The sequence below is a fragment of the Aquarana catesbeiana genome, linkage group LG03 (assembly GCF_042186555.1).
Source record: "Aquarana catesbeiana isolate 2022-GZ linkage group LG03, ASM4218655v1, whole genome shotgun sequence".
Lineage (NCBI taxonomy): Eukaryota > Metazoa > Chordata > Amphibia > Anura > Ranidae > Aquarana > Aquarana catesbeiana.
This window is the reverse complement of record NC_133326.1, coordinates 279,903,307-279,928,898: the sequence shown is the minus strand read 5'-3', so window position 1 is coordinate 279,928,898 and position 25,592 is coordinate 279,903,307. Positions and strand designations below refer to the sequence as shown.

Genomic DNA, 25,592 nt, shown 5'->3' with positions numbered 1-25,592 from the left:
TAGGATCCTTCTCATGTGGACAGATATGCTGCCATATGAAATCTTCCAAGGCACCTACTGAGAAACTCAAGGCTCCAAGTAAATCGTGCAGGATTACAATTGACAGGATTTTCCAGGTCTGAATATCTGGAACGGACATACGCTTTGTCCATATGTTAAGGTTTTCGCAAACTTCCACTGCACCCATCAGAGCCCCTCCTTCCAAAGAGAAGCATGCTATAAAGAGGGCCTCCTCTCTTATCCGTGGTGCCTTTAAAGACCAGGACTTCTTCCACCATCAGGGTGTTATTAAAATAGGAAATATCTGGGGCAACAGCAGGAGAACCTAATTTTTTGCATAAATCCTCCTCCATGAGGTACTGGTGTGCAAAATGCTTCGCTTGGGAAAACACTTTCTCCGAATGAGCCTAATTGGCATACATCACTTCTTGTATGTGAGGGTGCACTGGAAATGATTTGGGGTTTTGTGGCCACCAGGATTTAAAACAAGTGACTTTAGGGAAAATGGATTCTGGAGAGGTAATTTAGTTTACTTATTCAGATTTGTGTTCATTAGATCCAATAGAAAGCCCACTGTGGTTCTCTGTCTGAGACAGGCCTGAACCCTGGATTCCTCCTGGGAGTACTTGTCCACAGAGGATTCCTGATCCTCAACAGCAACCTCCTCTTCCTTTGCCCCAACACCCCATCATTCTTCCCCCCACCTCTCTGCCTTCATGATAATATGGCTAGCAGACATGTAAGCGTGCCTGTGATCCTTGCAGGTAAATGGCCATCCAGTTGAGAGGAGTGTCGGTTTATGCCTGAAAACCTGTGTGGCAAGTCACCCCCCGTAGACAAGTGTCCAAATGCTTGCTGTGCCCAGTTGACATAGCAGCATCTATGGCTGTTCAGGGCTGAAGGCATAATGGCCTCATGGATTCCAGTGTGGTGCAACAGTGCAGGACCAGGCGCTCAGGAACACTTGTATTATGCCCAGGAACTGGTAAAGAATGTCACCTGCATGTACACATATGCCCCGAAGCACCCCTCTTGCTCGCTGCCACATGTCGCTTCCATAATAAAAACTACCAAAACGCCCTAGAAACCCAGGGAACACTGCCAGGGGGGACTGCCTCATGGACCCCTATAACATAAGCTGTACTAATCAGTCCATAGCTATAGGGCCAGTACAACCAATCTTCACCCATCATGGCAGGCACATCACGCAGGGCCTCAGAGACTGTCCTGGACCTGTATAGCACCCTGCAAGAAAGATCACAGGACACATTGTACTCCAGAGACATTAGTGGCTGTATCCACTTTTGTATGTGGGATCAGGGTACAATCCCTCTCGGCCTTTAGGCTGTTGTGACCAATCCAGATCCTAAGGACACTAGCTAAGAAACTGAAGCTTGGCTGAGCTAGGAAGGTTAATTCCTGAACGGGGAATCCTGCTTTTTTTTTGGGCCACTGTCAATTTACCTAATGGTGGCAGCATAATCTAAATAGTCGTAAATCAAGTCCTTTGTGTCCTGAGAGAAAAAGTCTACATATTTGAGGATATCACGATGATGTCTAAAAGTCACATGACAGGAACAACTTAATTTTGGAATGGAATATGCTTTTTGTCATGCTAGACATTTAATGTGCCAGACTAAATGATAAATGGATGTGTATTCTAAGGCTGGCTTACACCTGTTTGGTTGGGTAGACATCCGTAGATCAGTAGAATGAGCATTATGTTCACTTCAATTATCCAATAATGTGCAAAGGAATTCCCTGCAAAAAAATTGGGTACTTGAAATCTACATAAGTTTTTTTTTTTTTAACGAAGGCAAAAGTGGAGTCATATAGAGCACCAAATTGATTGCTTAATAAGTGCTCCAACAAAATTAAAATAATTACTATAGCGAGCAGCACTATTCCCATTTTCCCTAAAGATGCTACAACGAATTTCCCTTTCAGAAATACATGTAATGAGTGATTAGAGATACTATACCTGGGTTTAGAATAGGACACGTGCAGCCACGGTTCGTCCATGATTCTGGATATAGAGTTCTTTTTCCTTTTAGGATCTTTAGCTTTGTCATTTTCAAAACCTTTTTAATCTTCACATTCACTTCAGCGTGAGACCCCCTATCATGGGCTGACAGTATCTTTATTTTCAGCACTGTCCCAGAAGAAATATTTAGAAAACAGATTAGGTTTAGATACAGTAAGGTAATGAAAATCCCTACTAATGCACACATTTGAAGTACAACTAAAGGCTCCTGTATGACTGTCTAAACAAGGCCTAAATCCAGTTACTGTGTTACACAAGCCTCAAAGTAAAAAACCTTCCGTTATTGAGCCTCCCTTATTGAGCCTCCTTCATTTGTGCCTCACATGCCCCCCCCTCCCAGACACTACAGCTCACAGTGGAAAGGTTTCAGCAACATAATGAGTTCTGCCAATTCAAAAAGCAGCGGGCAGGAGTAGGTGTGACTTGAAATAAGGTACGACAATGCCGATAGCCTTGCCCCGTGCAACATTCTCTTATTCCAGTGTAGTGCAAACAGGCACAACCTACACGAGTGCTCTGAATTAAAGAGCAGCGCGGCATCGTTGCCACACCATCACAGAAGGCTGCATTAGGTGCACTTCACTGGCAGGATCAAAAGGTATTTGTGGAACTTTGCAGTGTGACTAAAAGAAAATTGTAAATGCAGATGCACTTCTATTTAAAGCCCAACTTAAGGAAAAATAATAAAAATCCACCCTTGCACTGCAAGAAATAAATGCTTTTTTAGTCTGGGGGGATGTATCAAGGTGAAACACCTTAGACTGGCCATAAATGGATTGAAATTTGGCCGGTTCAGCAGGGACCGGCCAAATCTTGATCTATGCATGGGCAGGCTCATTGTACACAAGTTGGTCTGTCAAGTTTTTCCCAAGCAATCAGTGGCACCGGCTATAGCCGACAACACTAATCATTGTATTCTGACTGCAGGGAAGGCACCCCGCTGTCAGAATACAAATATGCAGTGGAAAGAATTTCCCCATTCACCTGTGTGGATGGAGGAATCGGCTCAACCCAAAAAAAAAAAAAAAATCATGTATAGCCAGCTTTATTCCTTGCTCCAGCCCTGCAACCAGTCCCCGGCAGCTACAAAAGGCTCCGGCTGAACTCCAGCCTCCTTGGCATCCAATACAGGGTTGGCAGGAGAGGGGATGTAAGGTAAGTAAAAAGGCTTGTACAGTACCACCAGGCATATCGAGCTTTTAACCCTTGCATTGCAGAGGGACCTCAACTGCAAGGGTGGATTTTTTCTTTTTCCTGGAGTGGGGCTTTCAGTACACCACCTTATATTTATTTTAATGAGAGGTAAAAATTCTACATTACTGACACTGGTAAAGAGCAATTGTAATTTGAAAAAAAAACTATATCAAAAACCACCTTTTAATTAATCTGACTACAGTAAACTGAAATGTAAATGGCTATTATGATAGCCTGCACATTATTAGTGCTCTATGTATTACTTAAAGTGATTGTAAAGTCTTGTTTTTTTTTTAAAAACAAACATGTTATACTTGCCTACTCTGTGCAGTGGTTTTGCACAGAGCAGCTCGGATCCTCCTCTTCTCGGCACCCACATCGACACCCCTGGCTCCTCTCTCCTGCCGGGTGCCCCAACAGCAAGCAGCTTGATATGGGGGCACCCAAGCAGACACGCTCCCAATCAACAGCTCTGTGTGTCCATTCACACAAGGACCCCCCATCCCCCCATCTCCTGATTGGCTCACTGTCTGTGATTGACAACAGCGGGAGCCAATGGTTCCCACTGTTGCAAAAAGCCAATCAGGAGTGCAAGTTCTGGGAGAGGCAAGGCTCTTGTGGATATTGCTGAATCGAGAGTGGGCTCAGGTAAGTATTAGGGGGGCTGCTGCACACAGAAGGATGTTTACCTTCATGCACAGAATGCATAAGGTAAAAAAAATTTGTGCCTTTACAACCACTTTAATAAAGCTGTAATTTTTGGGCTAAACGGGCACTTGTATATTCTCTGGTTTTTCTAAATGGGATCAAATGTTAGCTTTATTACTGGAATAGGCAGATCAGAGATTAGGAGAAAGATGCAAGCTGTTGTGTTTACAGACAAAGTACAAGTCAGTTTGCTCTTTCTTATAAAGGCTCTGGAGTGTAGTTAGGTGATGAATTGTGCTTGTAATAAAGCTCATATTCCTCCTCCATACACAGAGTGATGAAAGGGTGAAGGAGCTGTGTGCTACAGTAAGATTTATTCATTTGTTCTTTGCTTACACCCCTTATCATTAAGAAAGATTAAATATCATCACTATCACACTCAGGAAGCTAGAGCAACACATAATCATAATTTTTCACCGACACAAGACCCCTTGAACTTTCTTTGCAGGGCGCCCTGTCTTTGTTGGGCATAACTTATCTCCTGATCCACTCCCAGAAAGGAAACAGGTGGGGACAGTTTAACAAATGTAAAGGGAGTTTAATGCACACATTGCACGAATGCAAAGCATAAATACATATTTTATTAGCTAGCTGAAATGTATCACAAGCTACTATACAATTGATCAGAGGTTGTTAATTACCCTAAATTCCAGGAGTGGTAACCTCTGGTCAAGATATACACAAATTAGATGTGCAAAAAGCCAAAACAAGCCCACAAAACAACAAATTTAGGTTCCCACAGCCTAAAACACCACTATAATAACCTTTATTGAGATACTTAACAAACTATGAGGTCTGTGATGTATTTTTGGTATCCCAACTATAAAATCAAGCTCCCTGGTTTTGTTCGGCAGAGGAATCTATTAGAGCTCGATCATATGTGTGTTGATTATGAAAAACAAAAACAAAACGTTTATTAACGTGCTTATAGTGTTTATGATGTGTTGACATGTTATGTTTGTGTTTTTGTGACATTGAAAAAACATCAAGAAAGTTTGTTTAACGCCCATGAAAGCATTGTTTTTTTAGGGGGATGTCCTGCCATCCAAACTGGCACAACCATTTTTATATGAGTTAGTGTTGTGTAAGCTGTAGTGCTATAAACCCATAAAGTGCTAGTACTGATCATATAATATACAGTATTTCACAAAAGTGAGTACACCCCTCACATTTTTTTGTAAATATTTTATTATATGTTTTCATGTGACAACACTGAAGAAATGACACAATGTAAAGTAGTGAGTGTACAGCTTGTATAACAGTGTAAATTTGCTGCCCCCTCAAAATAACAACACACATCCATTAATGTCTAAACCGCTGGCAACAAAAGTGAGTACACCCCTAAGTGAAAATGTCCAAATTTGGCCCAATTAGCCATTTTCCCTCTCTAGTGTCACGTGACTCGTTAGTGTTACAAGGTCTCAGGTTTGAATGGGGAGCAGGTGTTATTGCTCTCACTCTCCCATACTAGTCACTGGAAGTTCAACATGGCACCTCATGGCAAAGAACTCTCTGAGGTTCTGGAAAAAAAGAATTGGTGATCTACATAAAGATGGCCTAGGCCATAAGAAGATTGCCAAGACCCTGAAACTAAGCTGCAGCATGGTGGCCAAGACCATACTGCGGTTTAACAGGACGGGTTCCACTCAGAACAGGTCTCGCCGTGGTCGACCAAAGAAGTTCAGTACACATGCTTAGCATCATATCCAGAGGTTGTCTTTGGGAAATAGACGTATGAGTGCTGCCAGCATTGCTGCAGAGGTTGAAGTGGTGGGGGGTCAGCCTGTCAGTGCTCAGACCATACACCTCACAATGCATCAAAATGGTCTGCATGGCTGTCATCCCAGAAGGAAGCCTTTTCTAAAGATGTTGCACAAGAAAGCCCGCAAACAGTTTGCTGAAGACAAGCAGACTAAGGACAAGTAACCATGTCCTGTGGTCTGATGGGACCAAGATAAATTTATTTGGTTCCGATGGTGTCAAGCATGTGTGGCGGCAACCAGGTGAGGAGTACAAAGACAAGTGTGTCTTGCCTACAGTCAAGCATGGTGGTGGAAAGGCCATGGCCTGGGGCTGCATGAGTGCTGCAGGCACTGGGGAGCTACAGCTCATTGAGGGAACCATGAATCCCCTCCCTTTGAAGACTGGGCCGCAGGGCAATATTCCAACATCATAACGACATAAAGACAACTCCAAGACAACCACGGCCTTGCTAAAGAAGCTGAGGGTAAAGGTGATGGACTGGGCAGGCATGTCTCTAGACCTAAACCCTATTGAGCATCTGTGGGGCATCCTCAAATGGAAGGTGGAGGAGTGCAAGGTCTCTAACATCCACCAGCTCCGTGATGTCGTCATGGAGAAGTAAAAAAAGAACTCCAGTGGCAACCTGTAAAGCTTTTGTTAACTCCATGCCCAATAGGGGTAAGGCAGTGCTGGAAAATAACAGTGGCCACACAAAATATTGACACTTTGGGCACAATTTGGAAATTTTCACTTAGGGGTGTATTCACTTTTGTTGCCAGCGGTTTAGACATTAATGGCTGTTTGTTGAGTTATTTTGAGGGGACAGCAAATTTACACTATTATACAAGCTGTCCACTCACTACTTTACATTGTAGCAAAGTGCCATTTCTTCAGTGTTGTCACATGAAAAGATATAATAAAATATTTACAAAAATGTGAGAGGTGTATTCACTTTTGTGAGATACTATATAATATATATATCTATATTTATATCAATGACCAATACATAAACACAAATATATACATGCTGTTGCCAACCTTTTGAGAAAATCAGCAAATGAAACGCATTAGTGTTGGACTGGACTGCACTGCAACCGGAATTGATAACAGACCCCTGCCGGAAGTGACGTATCGCTGGTAGTGAGCAAGGGGACTGGGTGGGGCGCCGTGTAAAGGACACACTGATGGGTTTACAGGCACTTCTGTGTGAGATTTTATGGGCTATTTTTAACTTTATGCTTGTGAGTAGCATTTTATTGAGAGTAAATAAAATTTGGGGGTAACTGGAGTCACACTGTGGGGGATATTTACTAAAACTGGTTCACACAGAATTTGGTGCAGCTGTGCATAGTAACCAATCATCTTCTAGGTTTTATTGTCAAAGCTTAAACAAGCTGATGTTAGAATCTCCCCCATTATGTCATAATTGTTCAGCTTTCGCAGCCTCTGGCATCTGCTACTAATCCAGACAAAAATCTTTCTATGTATCCAGAAACATTATCCCTTGGTTACTACTGCTTCACCACAAAATAGTTGTTTTGTAAAAGGCTTGTGTATTTTTAGGATGAATGAATGCTCAGTGATATTGACCAATCCCAGTTGGGATACAGGACTACTTCTTCCCTGATACTCACCATAGGAGTATTTCATTCCACAGAAAACTTTTGGTTTTCCTAATGTTTGCTCCTTGCATTCACATTTTCCTGAAACAAAAATAAAAAACAGGATACCAATTTTAATAACAGAATGTCATTTCTGTTTTATTGTGTACAAACAAGATTTCGTTTTTCACTCATCATGTTTTCATAGATTCATATTTCTTAGACTTGTGAAGAGGATATGTATGATTTGAAGACAAGGGTTGCATTGTACAGTGAAGTGGTTAATTTGAAGTCCCAGAGTAACTTTAGATCTAGACATAGGTGTGTGCAGCCTATTGCATTAGGGTGTGCACCCCAAAGCTCAAGCACATGTGCCTTTCTCTGCAGCCTCAGCTGCACGGGGCAGTGAATGGGAAGTGCTCTGTGCTGAGCAGCTTCCTGTTCATTCGCAAACTGAAGCATAATAAACACAGAATACTATGCTTCAGTTATGAATGAACACAGTGAGTGTGTCCACTGTGTTCATTTAGAAAAGGAAGGGGTCGGTAAATGACATATTGACTAATCCTTTCCCCCGCTCTCCATCTTGAAACATCCCCCGCAGCAGCCCAGGGGATAGGAGGGAAGCCAGCAGCACTGCAGGAGGGGGGGTTGGGGGGGCAACAGAGGGGGAAGCTTAGGCAGTAGGGGAATCAGCACCACACAGAGTGATTAGGGTGTGCCCTGGAACACCTGGCACACCTATGGATCTAGACTAACATCAGCCAAGGGGCTCTGGAAGTATTTTTAAGTGATGTAATGATAGTTTCAAGAAAGATGGTAGTATGATCTAAAGTGCTAGTATTAAACTTGGACTAGCCTGAGGCTCACTGTTCCTTTAAGGAAAACCTATTATTGGAGAAGGAATGGATGATGCCAGTGCTCACCTCTCTTTCTGAAAATGTTCTTTGCCTGGCTGTGATGTTGACACTCTTTCTTTAATATTTTGAGTCACTAACACAGATCAAGTACATCTTTCCAAATCTGTGTATTTGTTCTGGGGTCAGTGACTGATCTGTCACCTAGGTTTTAATGAAGGAGGTGAGCAGTGAGACCTCTCTTTAATTCTCATGACAGGTTGACTTGAAGATGGTAATTTTAACCTTTGGATTACCTTGAAATATAGTAAGAGAATTTTTCCACAGAGGAAAGGAAAGTCCACCAGCACACATAAGAAAAATTAGGGTTCCTTTTTTAAAGCAGAGGTAAAGCCTTACAGTGGCCATACGGCTGCTTGAAGTGTCTTTGTCGTTGCAGGGTCACTTGTAAATTAAACGCAGCCTGTAAAAGAAAAACATAGTAGCTTTTATTTTAAGCTGCTTTCACACTGGGGCGTTGGCGGTAAAGCGCTGCTATTTTTAGCGGCGCTTTACCATAGTTTTAGTTGCGCTATTCGGCCGCTAGCAGGGGTTAAAAGTGCCCCGCTAGCGGCCGAAAAAGGGTTAAAACCGCTGGCAAAGCGCCGCTTTAGCGGCGCTTCAGTGGTGCTGCCCATTGATTTCAATGGGCAGGGGCGCTTTAGGAGCGGTGTGTACACCGCTTCTACAGCGCTGTAAAGATGCTGCTTGCAGGACTTTTTTTACCGTTCTGCAAGCGCAACGCTCCAGTGTGAAAGCACTGGGGCTTTCACACTGGAGAGGGAGGAGAGGCTCTTTACAGGTGCTATTTTTAGTGATATAGCACCTGTAAAGCGCCTCAGTGTGAAAGCAGCCTTACAAACTTCAGTTACAAGTGACTGTGCCATGACAGGATCAATTCCAGCAGATGTATGGCCATGGCAAGGCCATACTGCTGCTTTTTAAAAGAAGCTCCAAAGTTTCAGTCAGGGTGCTACTGGATTAATGTTTCTTCTGTTAAAAATACTTTAAAAAAAAAAAAAAAGCACACTTATAAAGCAAAGTGTTCTATTAACAAAGGTACATTGTGCTCTGCTTGATGAGTTTCTGGCAGGCTTACTTATGAGGAAGCTGGTGGGATACCTATTCATCCACAACAAAAATACAGTGGGTATAGAAAAGAATCACCCCCTTTAAAATCACATTTTGTTGCTTTGCAGCCTGGAATTAAGACAGACACAGTTTTTGTTTTATCCAGCTGTACTTACTCATCCAAGTGAAAGATATAACACTAACAGGTCAGAAAAAATAAAAACAAAAACAAATCAAAAACAGAATCACTGCTATTTGCTTTGGGTCATTGTCATGTTGGAAGGTGAACCTTCTTTCCATTGCCAACTTTCCGGCAGAAGGCAGCAGATTTTCCTCAAGAATTTGATGGAATTTTGCCCTATCCATTTTTCTTCTATGCTGACAAGTGCTCCAGTCCCTGCTGCAGAGAAACACCCCTATAACAGGATCCCTGCTTTACTGTAGGAATGGTGTTATTTGGATGGTAAGCTGTATTGGATTCCTGTCAGACATATTGTTTGGTCTTAAAGCAAATAATTACATTTTAGCCTTATTTTACCACCTTAAATGCACCTAGAAGATTCTGAGGCCAAATGAAAAATATGTGTTATGGTCAGATGAGACTAAAATTTAATTATTTGGCCTCAACACCAAACGATATGTCTGGCGGAAATCCAATATTGCTCACCATCCAAATAACACCATACAGTAAAGCATGGAGGTGGTAATATCCTGTTATGGGGGTGTTTCTCTGTAGCAGGGACTGGAGCATTTGCCAGGATAAAAAATGGATGGGTGAAAATACCATCAAATTCCTAAGGAAAATCTGTTGCCCTCTGCCAGAAAGTTGTCAATGGGAAGTAGGTTTACCTTCCAACATGACAATGACCCAAAGCACACAGCAAAAATGACCACAGAGTGGTTAAAGGAGAAAAAGGTGAATGTCCTTGCATGGCCTATTTAGAGCCCAGACTTAAACCCCATTGAAAATCTGTGGAATGACTTGAAGACTGAAGTCCACAAACGGTCACCATCCATCACATTTAACTGAGCTTGAGCAGAAGAGTGGGCCATTATTGCAAAGTCTAGTTGTGCAAAGTTAGTAGAGACATATCCCAACAGACATAAGGCTGTAATTAAAGCAAAAGGTGGTTCAACAAAATACTGACATAAGGGGGGGGGGGGGGGGGTGATCCTTTTTCAAACTCAGTGATTCTGTTTTTTATTTTTTTTCTGACATGTTGGTGTTATATCTTTCACTTGGATGTTATAAGTTGCACTAGTAAATATAGCATGATAAAACAAATGATGTGTATGTCTTCATTTCAGAATGAAATGGAACAAAATGTGATTATTTTAAGGGGGGGGGATTCTTTTCTATACCCACTGTACATGTTCAAGAACTGGTTGTTTAAGGGGTTAAAGTATGCTAACACATCATATTACTGTCATGTTATCTGTCTCTCATCATTATTACTGTGTGATACTCTCATAAGTTGCAAATAATGAGTGACCTAAAATGTCCTAAGACAATATAAGATTTGATAATTTAGAACAATGTCTCATTGCGTGCTAAATAATAAATGAGCACAAGAAAAGCTTCAAATCTCTGACATATTGGTTACAGAACTACGGTACTCTTGTTTACTTATCTCCTGACCTCTTGCAATGTGATAGCATATATGCTTGAATTAAAAGGGTTAATTGTCATGAAACTTGAGCACAGGTGTCTCATAACATGCGGATCAGCAGCACTCCCTTTGTTGACATTCCAAAGAGAGGGAGCAGTAAAATGGGAGCAGTTTTCAGTTTATCCAATAATTAGAAAAAGGAATGTTTGTGTAATCCAACAAAAACAAACCACACTAAATGCATTTTCATTGACATAAATGGATTCTAATAGAATATTAAAATGTGGATTAGGAAAACCACAAATCTTGTTGATTGTCATACTTCGTGCCTACTTGAGAAATGAATGTATTGCATTGTGTGCATTTGCTTGATTCTAATTCTATAACCCCCCCCCCCCCCTTCCCAAACACTAAACGGAAATTCATTTTTTATGACCTTAGTTTGCATTAGTCAAAGGTTTTAAAAGGAAACCTTTATGAATTGAAAAATTAGAAATCTATAAAAACATTTTCTTGGCAGTACATCACAGGACACAACATCCAAAAGCAATCCTATGAGGGGTAGGAAACATGGCAAACAACAGCTAACAGGTCCCAAGAACCCCAAAAAGAGCTAAACTCACAGGATCACATGTAGGACTTTCTGACTGAAGCCGGCATCATCATGCTGCTAAAGTCAGCAATTGTGAAGCAGGATAGTACACTGGACCTTGAGATAGCATTTCTGGATGAAGGCCCACACAGAGTACCAAACCCTCCTGATTCATTCTTGAGAATCACCGGAGTGCCCTCTAGCTCTACCTTCCAAAGCAAGTGAGGAAGGAGCTTTAGAGGGGAAAGGCATAAATCAGGTGGTACTCTAATAATACTACAGAATTACCAGGGCCTGAGAATCCCTGGTCCTAGGAATTAAGCTGTCCAATTTGTTATTGAGCCTGAAACCCAGGAGATTCACGTTCAGCACCCCCCATTTGCAAAAAAGATCCCAAAATACTTCTAGGTGGAGAGACTATTCTCCAGAATCCAGATGCTGATGAAAGTTCCCCTGACAATTTTCCATGCCTGGAATGTGCACCGTGGACAGGACGAGAATGGGAAGGCCTGCCCAAGCAAGAAGATCTGCTTTCCTATGGGGAGCAGAAGACACACTGAAGGGCATGAACTGAGGAGGCAAAATGCAAAACTTGTAGCCCCTGGACATGATGTGCCGGACCTATTGATCTAAAAAACTCTGGGTCCAGGCAGGTGCAAAGGACTCCAACCCACCCCATGATTTAGGCTCCAAGGGGCGGAGCAAAATGTGCCAGGCGCGTGGCCTGGCTGGAGACCAGGCTGAGGCTGCTATCCATCTCACTTCATGTACATGGGTCTTCTTCATGATATGTGGCTTATAAAATCTTGGAGCTAGGACAAGCTCCCTGTCCCCGCCTGAGCGGCAACTAAATTTTGTCTTTTGGGGTCACCATTGGTCTAACAATTAACCAATCCCATGAGTCCTATTATTTATGATAAAGAAATATGTAGGCTTTCATTTTTTCATATTCAAATATTTTATTGAATCAAGTCGAATTACAATAGCCATCACATGAAACAAAACAGTCATCATAAATAGGGAATGTTTCCCGCAGGGAGTGGTACATTAGCAAGTGCCAATGACATGTCAAAACAAACAACAACTGTACACAATAGGCCAATCAACTTATGGACAAATATATTCCATCAAATTATGGCTTTTAGCAACCGAATTGCTAAAGTAGAGGTAGAAAAAGCTAAAGAGCTGACATTTTGGGTGGCCAAACAAGCCATGGCCCAGGGGAAAACTAGGAACAAGTGAAGTCAGTGAAATATCCAGCAATGTACTGATAAACAAGAGAAAAGGGTAGAGAAGTAATGGGGGAAAAGGGAAGTAAAAGGAGAAGGATGGTTCCGGGAATTGAACCGGCCATGGTCCCAAGAACACAGTCAACCAACTAATATAGCAAGACAGCTAAGACTCCATAAGGGAGGCATCAAAATTAGGGGGCAAAAATCTATCAACCCAAGTTTGCCAAATTTTGGAGTATCGTCTTACCTCTCCATCCTGGAGCGTTGCCTCTGTCTTGGTGTGTATCATTGCCTGGGTGACTCTATTTTTTGTAGCAGCCACACTAAGTACCGATGTCTTCCAGGTTTTGGCTATTGTCTTCTTCGCAGCAGTTCTGATGCAGAAGAGGAGACGGCATTGGTTCCTGGTCCAAGCAATGAAAGCTCAGTAGGGCTATTCGTGGATCGGGTGAAATCGACTTGTCAAATAGCAAAGACAGGATGGAAAGAATGTCTTTCCAATAAGACTATACAATGGGACAGGACCACCAAGTATGTAGATATGTGTTCAGCGGCCCACAACCTCCGAAAACAGGTGGATGGATAGCCCGGGACATATTTGGCTATCCTATGAGGCACTAGATACCAGCAGGCTAAGACTTTATAAAATGTCTCCAAAGCAAGAACATTTCCTTATGTGTTGTCTGCTAAATCTCTGACCAATCCTCTGGGGAAAGGTGTAGGGCTAGATTTGCAGTCCACTTATCAACATAAGCTGGTGGGGGTGGCTGTGGAGAGGATAGCAATGCTGTGTACAATTTAGAAATAACCCCCTTAGCGTGTTAATCAGATGCACAAAATTGTTCATACATAGACATCATGCTGGGGTCTGTGGTAGATGAAAGTGTAATCATTTAAAAGTGTTTGTTTGATTTGCAGGTACAAAAAGATCTTCGAATTGGGGAGTTTATATCGCTCTTGTAGGGTCGGAAATTATTTAAAGCCTTTGAAAGTCACAAGGCGGTGTGATCGGCTGAGGAGTAAGCGTGTCCTATGATGAAATGAAATTGGGGAAGTAGCTGCAGGATAGAAGGCCGGCTTGTGGAAAAAAGACAATATGGGTTTGTGGAGAAATAAATTTTGCCTTAAATTTTACTCTGTCCCAAATACGTAAGGAATGTCGGGTGAGTGGGTGGAATGCGTGGCTTCGCCCCAGTGGGGTAAGCCTAAGTAAGTTGTATATAGTGTGAGGGTCAGCATCCAGGGCTTCAAGACCAACAGACAGGGGGGCCTCCTGACTAGCATGATATCTGATAAGAGAAGCCAGTTGGGCCGCCTGATAATATGTGGAAAAATGCGCAATACCGAGGCCATCTGTCTGTTTAGAAAGCAAAAGTAAAGACCTGGAGAGGTGCAGGCGCGTGGGTACCCTAATAAACTGGGTAACCCTGCTCTGTAAAAATGCAATCAGCAATACTCAAAGAAGATATAAGATTTTAGGAAGCAGGGTCATCTTAACTGAACTGGTCTTACCAAGCCAGGATATCGGGAGGGTAGACCATTTAGAAATTAGTTTTGTTGAATGAGCTAGCAACGGGAGGGTAGTTTGCTTTATACAAAGAGTCCGGAAGGGTGGTCAGGTGCACTCTTAGGTATTTCAAAGAGTGGGTTGACCATTGAAAAGGAAAGGACTGTTTGTAAAAGTCGATATTCTTCGCCTGATAGTGTAATATTTAAGGCCCTCGACTTATTCTGGTTAATTTTCAGACCAGAGATCTGGGCAAAGGAGTCCAGAAAAAAAAGTTAATTTGGAGTCGAGATAAGGGGCGACGTAACAAAAAGCAGAACATTGTTTGTAGTCTGTCATTTTTTATTTCCTTATGAAATTGTTAGTTGCTTGGTTGTCTCTCTCTGGCTTTAGAATACATGCATATGGGCATACAATACTCTGAACACACCAGTATTCTATGCTATGGGCCAAGTAACACTGCTCTATTAAGGTCCGTAGCGCTGGGGGGGGCGTGGCCAAGAGTGGCATGTGAAAAGATGTGTCTCACAGAGTTCCCACCTGTGATCCTGCTCCCACCCAGAGAAACCGCCGGATTTCGGTCTCTAACCCTGCTGCATCCTTCACTGACACACCCGGTTTTGTCGCCGACCCGTTTAGCTGACATGCTGACCGGCAATAGACCGGAGGACAGCCTGACTCCCAACATGGTACCGCGGCTTCCCTTTCCCAGCGCTCACGTGGAGCAGGCAAGCTGAAGGATGCAGGCAAGCCCCCTAAGACTCCTAAAACTAATGGGAAAGACCCCCCCCCGGGACATGCTATACTATGCCCAAAAACTGACTGGAGCTGCAGGGCAGAAGATTGATGAGGATATGGCGGCCAGCTATCTTGCATACAGAGCCGGAGGGTATACACAGGCCCCTCTGCCACCAATGATCAGCTTCTCACTGATATGGCAGAGGGTGAGGGGGAAGAAGAGGCAGAACAACCTACCCTGGCTGAAATCCTCAGTGCGGTCCATAAGTGCACAGCCTCTGTGAACACTCTTCAGGAGCACTTTGGGGGACTAAAAGAGGAACTGGGGTTCCTTCGCCAAGACTTTAAAATTAGAGAGGGCACTACAGCCGCGCAGGGTTGCATTAGTGACAGAGGATAAACTGACCCCACTCATAACAGATGCTCAGATCACAGCAAGACTTGCTAGGGTGAATGAACTTAAGTCTAATGGAATTGAAAACCGTCTGTGATGGAATAATATTCATATTGTGGTGCTCCTGGAGAAAACGGAGGGCAGGAACCCCACTGAGTTTGTGGAAAAATGGCTCCTTGAGGTTTTTGGGAGAGAGGTGTTTACCCCACTGTACTCGGGAGAATGGGCACACAGAGTACCACCCAGGTCTCTTCCACCGGGCCATCCGCCTCGCACCCTCTTAGCCAGACTACTCAACTATAGGGACAAAGAAATTGGGCTCCGCCATGCAAGAGAGCGTCGTAACATTCAGTTTAGTGGGGCTCGCATCTCCTCTCATCCTGACTACTCTGCAGAAGTACAGTGACATAGAAGCTACCTATGCCATGCTGTTTCCGGACAGGCTCTGTATAACGGTTAGAGGCCAAGCACACTTTTTGAATCGGCTGCATATGCCTCTGCATGGATAGATGCCAACGAAAATGTTCTTCGACAAGCCAGAAGAACTGCCGCGGAGGAGGATTGACACTGCATCCCACTGGATCCGGTAATGAAGTGGGAAAGAAAATAACAACTTTCCACTGCTTTTCTTGAGGATTCCGACAGTTCGGCTGTGAGAAAGAGATATTCTCCCTCATAAGTGCTGAGAGCAAGTGAGTTTAATAGAAAATATTGGTTTAGATGCCCCTATATAGATAGAGGAACTACAGGAGGCGGTTAGCCTTTCTCCTAATTCCAAGGCCCCTGGGGATAATGGCCTCCCACTGGAGATCTAGAAGCAATATGGTGAATCAATTTTACCACAATTACTTAACCGCTTCAGCCCTGGAAGATTTTATTCCCTTCCTGACCAGAGCGTTTTTTTCGATACGGCACTGCGTTGCTTTAACTGACAATTGCGCAGGCGTGCGACGTGGCTCCCAAACAAAATTGACGTCCTTTTTTTCCCACAAATAGAGCTTTCATTTGGTGGTATTTGATCGCCTCTGTGATTTTTATTTTTTGCGCTATAAACAATATAAGAGCAACAATTTTGAAAAAAACGCATTATTTTTTACATTTTGCTATAATAAATATCCCCCAAAAATATATAAAAAAAACATTTTTTTTCCTCAGTTTAGGCCGATCGTATTCTTCTACATATTTTTGGTAAAAAAAAAAAAATTCGCAATAAGCGTTGATTGATTGGTTTGCGCAAAAGTTATAGCGTTTACTAAATAGGGGATAGTTTTATAGCATTTTTATTAAAATTTTTTTTTTTTTACTAGAAATGGCTGTCTACATCAGCATCTCCCCGTTCGTCCTCTCCGTGAGGCGATCGCGGGTATCCCCGCGGCGATCCAGTCCGCGGGACCCGTGACCCGACTCACGGAGCTCCCGGCCAGCGCGCACGCAATGGCACGGCGGGGAATTCGAATGGACGTACAGGTACGCCCATTTGCCCAGCCCGTGCCATTCTGCCGACGTACATCGGCGTGCGCCGGTTGAGAACCGGTTAAGGTACTCAACTCAGCCAGAGACTGTCAGAGTCTATGGCTAGGGCCAACATTGTTCTAATACTGAAACCCGTTAAAGACCCGCTGGACCCAGGATCGTATAGACCAATATCTCTTTTACAGAGTGATATTAAAATCTTAGCTAAAGTACTGGCCTTGAGGCTCCACAAGGTCATACCCTCTATCATTCATTCGGACCAGTCTGGCTTCATGCCTCAAAAATCTACTGCCCTAAATCTCCTAAGACTTTCCTAATATACAATCTTGGATAATGTGGGCAAGAACGCTGTTGTCATTGGATGCCCATAAGGCCTTCGACAGTATAGAATGGCAATACCTCTGGGCACCCATGGGCAAATTTGGCTTTGGCGACACATTTCTGTCTTGGGTCCAGTTGTTATATAGCTCACCGTAAGCAGTTATAAGAGAAGCGGGTCATATTTCTTTACTATGTCCTCTATAAAGAGGCACCCGCCAGGGATGTCCATCACCTCCCCTACTATTCGCCATTGCCATAGAGCCCATGGCTGCCTTGATCCGGGTTTAACCCCTCTATCTGTGGCTTTAAATATGGTGGGATCCACAGAAAACGTATGCTATATGCCGAAAGCACTATGCTGCTTTTAATACTAATACTAATCATTCACATGCTTCTTGAACGAGAGATAACGGACCTGTGTTCTTTATTTGAATGATGATCAAACTATTCTCCTTTGATCACTGAGTTCCTTTTCTTCCTTTTTTTGCCTTTTTTCAAGACTATCTTGGCGATGATCTGATGATGAACCCATGGCATTTTATTTAGGGTTTACTATGTAATTGCGGTGACTACCCCACCTGCATTTTTCCCTGCAATATACGTACTTTAAGTTTCATTTGGAATTTTGCCCAACAGGTTCTCTGCATTGTTATAATAGCCCTCCTCTCTACCCCCCATTCTGTCTCTTTTCTCATTCTCCTTCCCCTACTCAACCCCCCCCCTTTTTTTTTTATCTCTATGTTTATGTATATATTTATTTCATTCTTATTTTTATTTATTTTTCATTTCTATTTTTATTTCCATTTTTATTTTATTTCATCTATTTCTATTTCATTATTTCTCTATTTCTTATTTGCTCTTTATTATCAATTATTAGTAATTATCATTTCCTCACTATTTCTTTATCAATTTTGTCTGCTATTCTTGCTTCGTTTTTCATGACTCTTTGATCCCACTTCTTTTTCCTTTTCTTCTCACCGTTCCCTTCTCCCTTCTTACTCGCAGTCTCTCTCCTCTATCTCGTTCTCACTTTTTGGTTTCCCAGTGTGCAGCTGCTTGTTTCTTTTACATTCACATCTCTCACTTCACCTCTCTTGCTCACCTCCCTCGACTGGACATATCCTGTCTCAGGGGCGGGGTCCGCCGACGTCACTCGTTTCCATGACATCGGTGGCCTCAGCACAGCAGCGTCCCTCGTTACTCGGCTACCACCGGCACAACACACGTGCGCGGTTGGCGTTGGCTGTTGTAAGCCAAGCACCCTCATACGCTGGCTATACTACGGCACTTCAGCATCTCTGATTGCCCTGGATAACGCCGCTGCATTACGCAAGCGCGGCTTAAGATCACTGCTGCGATCTGCCCCACAGCCTCCGATCCCTGCACTGGCCCCGATCCATTGCAGGATCGTGCGCTGCATCCTGATGTTCCCTGACAGCTGGTTTGTCCCCACAATGATTGGGGACCCACGCCACAACACTGCTATAAAGGTACCATAATGACATTTTCAGAATGTCCTTTTTCTAAACTTTCCTTTTGTTATATGTTTTTTGTGATTTCTGCTCATGTATTTTAAACATTTGAAATGTTTTGGTGGGATTTGTGACATCACACCAGTCTGGGGGTGGGAGGAGCTTTGGTTTTTCTTCCTTTTCTCTGATTGGTTGATGGTTTTTTTTAAATATTTTCCACTGTTACCCCACATTTATCACATGCCTGACAAAGGGGTCCTGCGTGACTCCGAAACGTTGCACTCTTCTTGTGTTGTGATCACGCAATAAATTACCCATTTGGACGCTATCTATGTCGTTCCATGGTGTGCTGGCAAATATCTTCACTATGCTGCTTTTGGTGCAACACCGCTGACTCCCTGGAGGAGGCAATGTCGGTTATCACGTACTTTGGTGTATATTCTGGCCTAGTGGTTAATTGGTAGCCAGGGACCTACGTTACATAAGGTACCGGTGACTTCTTGCTTTAAGTATTTGGGAGTCTATGTCACCCCTTAGCCACAAGATTACATTTCACTAAACTTATCACCATTGTTGTGTCGCATTCAGGATAGTGCCAAAGTGTGGTCAAGACTTAAAATGTCCCTGGTAGGTAAAGTGAATCTTATAAAAATTATTTTTATGCCCCAACTCCTTTATATTTTACATAACACCCCTATGGTGGTTTCCCTAAAATATTTTGCATCATCAATTCCATCTTTCGGTCCTTTCTATGGCTCAACAGGCCCCCAAGGATTAAGCTGGAACACCTACAGAAATCCAAGGATGTGGGTGGCCTTGCCTAATCCATGGCTTTATTATCCGGCAGCCCAATTGCAGCATATTGCTCGAGTCATGTCTTTGGAGCAGGTAGAAGGGGGAAATTCCGAAGTAGATCCCATTAAGGCCCTTATGTGTCATATAACAGGTGTTAATGTTGTAGCTGCGGGATTGGAGGCCTTGGTCTATATGAAATCCAATAAAGCGTTCCCTACATACTATATGTCCTGATGCAAAAGGTGTGGAATAAGGTCAGACACTTACAGTCTGTTAATGGCTTTACTAGTTATAACCTAATTTGGGACATTGAATAATACGGGGAGATGCAGTCACTGACATGTGGGGCTCGGTGGAGACAACATGGAGTTACGCACCTGAGGCACATTTTTTCTGATGGTAAATTGAGCTCCTTCTCTGATTTGCGGGAAAGATTTAGACTTCCGCTAACTATGTATTTTTATTACATGCAGCGGCAACATGCTGTCAGGGCACAATCTAGCGGGACGCCGTGGTTGCTGTCCCCAACCTCCACATTCCATTATATGGAAGAAGTGACTTATTACAAGGGTTTTATCTCTAGATGCTACTCAATGCTACTATCTGTTTTCCTAGAAGGATTCCTACTGGGGGTGGCGAGCAAGTGGGAGAGAGATGTAGGCACATTTGAGGAGGAACAGTGGGAGGATGCCCTACAAGCTGTACAGATATGCTCTCTCAATGTGGCACAACGCCTGTCCCAGTTGTACATTGTCTTGTGGATGCATTTCACGCCTGCAAGATTATTTAGAATGGGAATGAGAGGGGACTCAGATTGTCCAAGGTGTTGTAGGGACCACGGAGATCTAATTCATCTACTGGACAGGGGCTCTGAACACAATTAATAGGGTCTTTCAATTTAACATTCAGATGGACCCTAAACTATGTATATTGAGTATTTTGGATGGCCTCCCAATTGAGGATAATCCTAAGCAGGCCATTGCTAGAGCATTCTTTCAGGCTCGCAAGCTCATTCTTAGACATTGGAAGGCAGCTGACCCTCCCATAGTGAAAGAATGGATTACCCAAATGGGGGACACTCTACGGTTGGAGAAGTATATCTTCCAACACGGAGGATGTCCTGGCAAATTTACTAAACTGTGGTCACCCTGGTTAGAAACCCCTGGACTCTCCCCAGTGGATCTGGTCTTGGACAGAGTACCAATTTGTTATAGGGATTTGGATTGTAACAGTACCTGTTGGTGTGAAACTTAGCCGGCCCTGCTAAGTTGTGCGGTGGGCGTGCATAGAGAATAATTCATGTTATACGTTACTGTAAAGTGTTTGCTGATTATAATGACTGTAACACTTACTATCTGCAATTGTATTCTATGACTTGTTTTTATTTTTGTTCTCTTTTATTCCTTAATAAAAATTTTTGTGAAGAAAAAAAAAAAAAAAGGTCCACAGCACTTAGATGTGTAAACCAAAGCTGGAAAAATTTGCATTCATGGTCCAATTTTAACCACAATTTATACATTGCAAGGAAATGTTTGTGGTAACATTTACATGCTTACAACATAAATAGACCCTATGTCCTACCAGCGCTGCCTAGTGAGTTCAGGGCCAACTTGTAAACATTAACAATATATAGGCAGCGGCAGCCATACAGTAGAGCTGCACAATTCTGGGAAAAATGAGAATCACAATTTTTTTGCTTAGAATAAACATCACGTTTCTCACGGCATAACATCTTTCACATTATACAAAAAAATTGGGCTAACTTTACTGTTTAGTTTTTTTAAAATTCATTAAAATGTATTTTTTTCCAAAAAAATTGCATTTCAACCACTTGCTGACCGCTGCCTGCCGATATACGTCGGCACAATGGCAGCGGTGGGCAAATGGGCGTACCTGTATTTCCCCTTGAATTGGCGGGGCTAGCGGGCGCGTGCCCGCTGTGATGTCCGCTGGTCTCCCGGCAATCGTGTCACGGAGACGCAGAACGGGGAAGTGCCTATGTAAACAAGGCATTTCCTCGTTATGCCTTGTGACATGACAGAGATCACTGCTCCCTGTCATCGGGAGCAGTGATCGCTGTCATGTGAGTAGAAGCCCACCCCCCCACAGTTAGAATCACTCCCTAGGACACACTTAACCACTTGATTGCCCCCTAGTGTTCAACCCCTTCTCTGCCAGTGTCATTTACACAGTAATCAGTGTCTTTTTATAGCACTGATCGCTGTATAATTGACAATGGTCCCAAAATATAGTGTCAAAAGTGTCCGATGTATCCACCATAATGTCGCAGTCACAATAAAAATCGCAGATTGCCACCATTACTAATAAAAAAAAAATAATAAAAATGCCATAAAACTATCCCCTATTTTGTATACGCTATAACTTTTGCGCAAACCAATCAATATACGCTTACTGCGCTTTTTTTTACCAAAATTATATATAAGAATACATATTGGCCTAAACTGAGGAAAAAATTAGTTTTTTTATATATTTTTTGGGGATATTTATTATAGCAAAAAGTAAAAAATGTAGCTTTTCTTTCAAAATTGTAGCTCTTTTTTTGTTTATAGCGCAAAAAATAAAAACCGCAGAGGTGATCAAATACCACCAAAAGAAAGTTCTATTTGTAGAAAAAAAGGACGTCAATTTTGTTTGGGTGCAACGTTGCACGACTGCGCAATTGTCAGTTAAAGCGGCGCAGTGCCGAATCGCGAAAAGTGCTCTAGTCAGGAAGGGGGTAAAATCTTCCGGGGCTGAAGTGGTTAAAGACTGCTGATCAAATACAGTGTGACATAAAATATTGCAAGAAACACCATTTTATTCTCTAGGGTCTCTGCTAATATATATATATATACATATATATATAATGTTTGGGGGTTCCAAGTAATTTTCTAGCAAAAAATAATGATTTTAACTTGAAACCAACAAGTGTCAGAAAAAGGTTTAGTCTTTAAGTGGTTAAACCTCCCTCATGTACAGACAGAAGTTCATTTCACAAAATGTTACAATGTTTATAGTTAGCTCAGGGGCTGAGAAATGTTGTGAAACTTGGCAGGCTGCCTGTTTTTGACAGCTGTCGGCTTGAGCAGAAAAATCGCAATCTTGATTCTTAGCGATTAATTGTGCAGCTCTACCATACAGGCTCAGAATGACCCAGTCTTCAGCCATTCTGCATGTGCACCGGCACCACTATTAATGCTTATATCTCCTTCTGAATGATTAATTCTTGTGGCAACATCGCAGGTGCGGAATGACCTTGGACTTAATTCATTCAGAATAACTGAATTACTCATTTAGGGGGAGATCTAAATATTAGTGTATAATCATTGGTAGTGGAGCAGGCGCAGAATGTAGGCATCTCGGCTCATATGGACATAAGCAGGTGTATTTCTGTACTAAACTAATACTAATCCTGTACACCGGATCTTCCTTGAAGTTTTTTTAAGTCTAGGAGCTCATTCACATGTCCAAATATATCTGCGGATACCTGCACCCAGGATCTCCGGTTTCCCGATCAGTGGTGGCTGCTCAGCCTATACAACTGAATGAGAGGCTAAAAAGAACTAGGGTTCTGTGACTGTAAGCATGTATCCTGGCAAATGGGGGTTAAAATGTTTTTTTGTTTTGTTTTTTGTTTATAACTGTCAAACGCCAGGATTAAAGATGCAGCGCTGTTATGCAGAGACTGAATAATGCAAACCTTTCCATTACCATTAGTGTATCAGCTTTTCCAGCGGTTACCTGTGGGCCACTAACCTGGGACCAGTACTGTATATAGATCAAGAAAAGTCAGAAACCCTTATCTGCATACTTTTTCCTGGTCAAAAACTTATTTTCTGATTTTCAAAAGATCGGTAATGGAAGTCTCCATATTTTTTATGGCATTTTTCCTTTATGGGAGACAAGATAGGCAATTTTTTGTTTGAGAAAGGCACCCTTCATGCTTTGGTTTTCTAGCAAACTATTACAGTTAACTTAAAGGCAGGACCAACAGTAGGGACTATATGCTACGAGACTTCATTGAGTAGTAACTATTTTGGAAAAATACTATAAAGGGATGCATAGCATACAAAAAGGGATAAACAATTCTCAAATTGCGGATTCACGGCATGCTCCAAGAGGGCCCATAGCCATTTTCTAAACTCTTTTGCCAGGTGTGCTGTCATTGGTGGTGCAGTGGGGTACTGGAAGGTGGAGTTCCATGTTGTACTACTGTGCATGTACACTATGCTATTACTGGAAGGATAATACTTCCTCTTTGCATGTCACTTATTTCGTGGGAATGAGCTTAGGCCCCTCATACACTTGTATGGCTTGTCCTGCGACTTGGGGCTGCAAAGTTGCATGACAAGTCGTACCCCATGATTTCCAATGAGTACCACTTATATCTGTGTGTCTTCAAGAGGCAGGGACTTCAAAGCAGTCCCTGCACTACTTTCGTCTGACTTTGATGCGATTTGAGGTCCACAGACCTCAAGATTACACAGGCATTGCTTCAAGTCGCGGCAAAATCACATCAAAGTTGCGTGACTTTCAAGTCACACAAGTGTGGAAGGAGCCTCAGGCATGCTCTGATCCTAGTCTGAACCCACCTGAGTGATTTCACCGGGAAGCTCTCAATGTACTTGGCCAATGATAAGGTGCCAGGGCATTCTCCACCCTGGAACGCATACATGCCTCTTGTGTATGTGGGGCAGTGGGATGGGAAATGCCTCAGCACAGTACAGATGACAGCTTACTGGCAGGATCGTTCAGGTGGGATTGAATTAGTATCTGAACACACCTGAACTCATTGCTAATTTTCAGTAGCTAGTATGCCCCTCTTTTATTGAATAGCAATTGTGGTTACCATTAGGAGTCAACCCAGAGAGGACACAAAGCTGCTTGAATGTTCGAATGTTATTTCCTCAATAATAAACCTTATCTAACTCTCGTAACACACTGTACGTAGTGGAAGTTTACCACTACTAGTGCTATTATAACACTGTCAGTGTTATTTTATGGGCCTTTATGATAAAATCAATATAAAAGTCAATTCACAAGGATTAACTCAGAGGTTATTACTCCTTAACCACTTCAGGGCAAGCATGCTATAACCTCTTTCTTGACTGACAATTATTCGGTTATGCAGCACAATACCCATTTTTTTGTCAAAGAGAGATGTCTTTTGTTTTTTATATCCCCGTGTTTATTTATTTATTTATTTAACCCTATGGAGGAAGAAACGTTGAAGATTAAAAAAATCCTTACCTTCTAGTATAAAACACATCAAAGGACACCTTTTTGGATTTTTTTACCACTTTTTTGAAATGAAGAAGGATGCTAGTACCTGAGGTGGTTAAAAAAACTAAGGTGCACTTTGCCTTTACCCAATGAAGGCAAGTTCTACTTTTCAGCTATTAGTGGAAGAAAAGTGAAAAGGATGAAAAGCAGACTTTTTATAAAAGATCAACAGGCTCATAACCTGCTGGCTCATTATCCAGTGTAAATGGGCTCTTACTAAATTTCAGTGTACATCCATTATTGGTCCATTACAATATTTGCACGTGTTATGGTAGCATTCTTTGTCATAGCTTGTTATGTACTGGCAGTGAAACTTTAACCCCCCCGCCCCTCAAACAATCCAAAACATTGGTAGTCAGTGGCATTGTACACCTCCCAAAACAGTCCCACAATTATCAGTGGTCATTGTAATTTTAAAACTCCCTTCCCCCCATTGGTGGTCACTGGCACTTTAAATGCTGCTCACATCCTTTGTGGTCAGTGGTCCTTTTAACTACCCCCCCGCCGCCCCCAACCTTCAATTGCAATCCCTCCACTGCAGATGGAGGGTTTAATAAATGGATTCTGTTGAAAGAGGAAGGGGATGGTTCGCCAATGTAAACAGTTATGATATGGCACAGAGCCACTCCAACTGGCTCTGTGCCTTTAGCTGATTCTCAATTGTCTAATGACAGCAGGAGTAATTTCTCTGTGTGCCTTCCGCACACAAATAGGCACATGCACAAAGGTTAACCAAAAGGTCCCACAGGCACATCCACACAAACCAGCAAGGGTGCCACCTGCTGTTTAGTTACTATGACCTGACATAAGTGTTTAAAAAAACACAAACTTCAATTTGGAACTAAATAGGAATTTTAATATGTATCTGTGGAGAAACCCAAGAAAAAGGGATTTTTTACTTAACTGTCAATTCCATAT

At 42.5% G+C, this 25,592-nt stretch overlaps 1 protein-coding gene across 1 annotated transcript in view; it reads right to left on the bottom strand.

The window, feature by feature from the left end:
• NTN4 (netrin 4) overlaps positions 1-25,592 on the bottom strand; it is a 252,953-nt gene that overhangs the window by 5,521 nt on the left and 221,840 nt on the right. Inside the window, exons 8-9 of the mRNA XM_073620153.1 lie at positions 7,324-7,392; positions 1,982-2,152 (exon numbers count right to left, since the gene is read on the bottom strand). Of these exons, the coding sequence (XP_073476254.1) occupies positions 1,982-2,152; positions 7,324-7,392 (240 nt within the window). The remainder of the gene's footprint in view (positions 1-1,981; positions 2,153-7,323; positions 7,393-25,592) is intronic.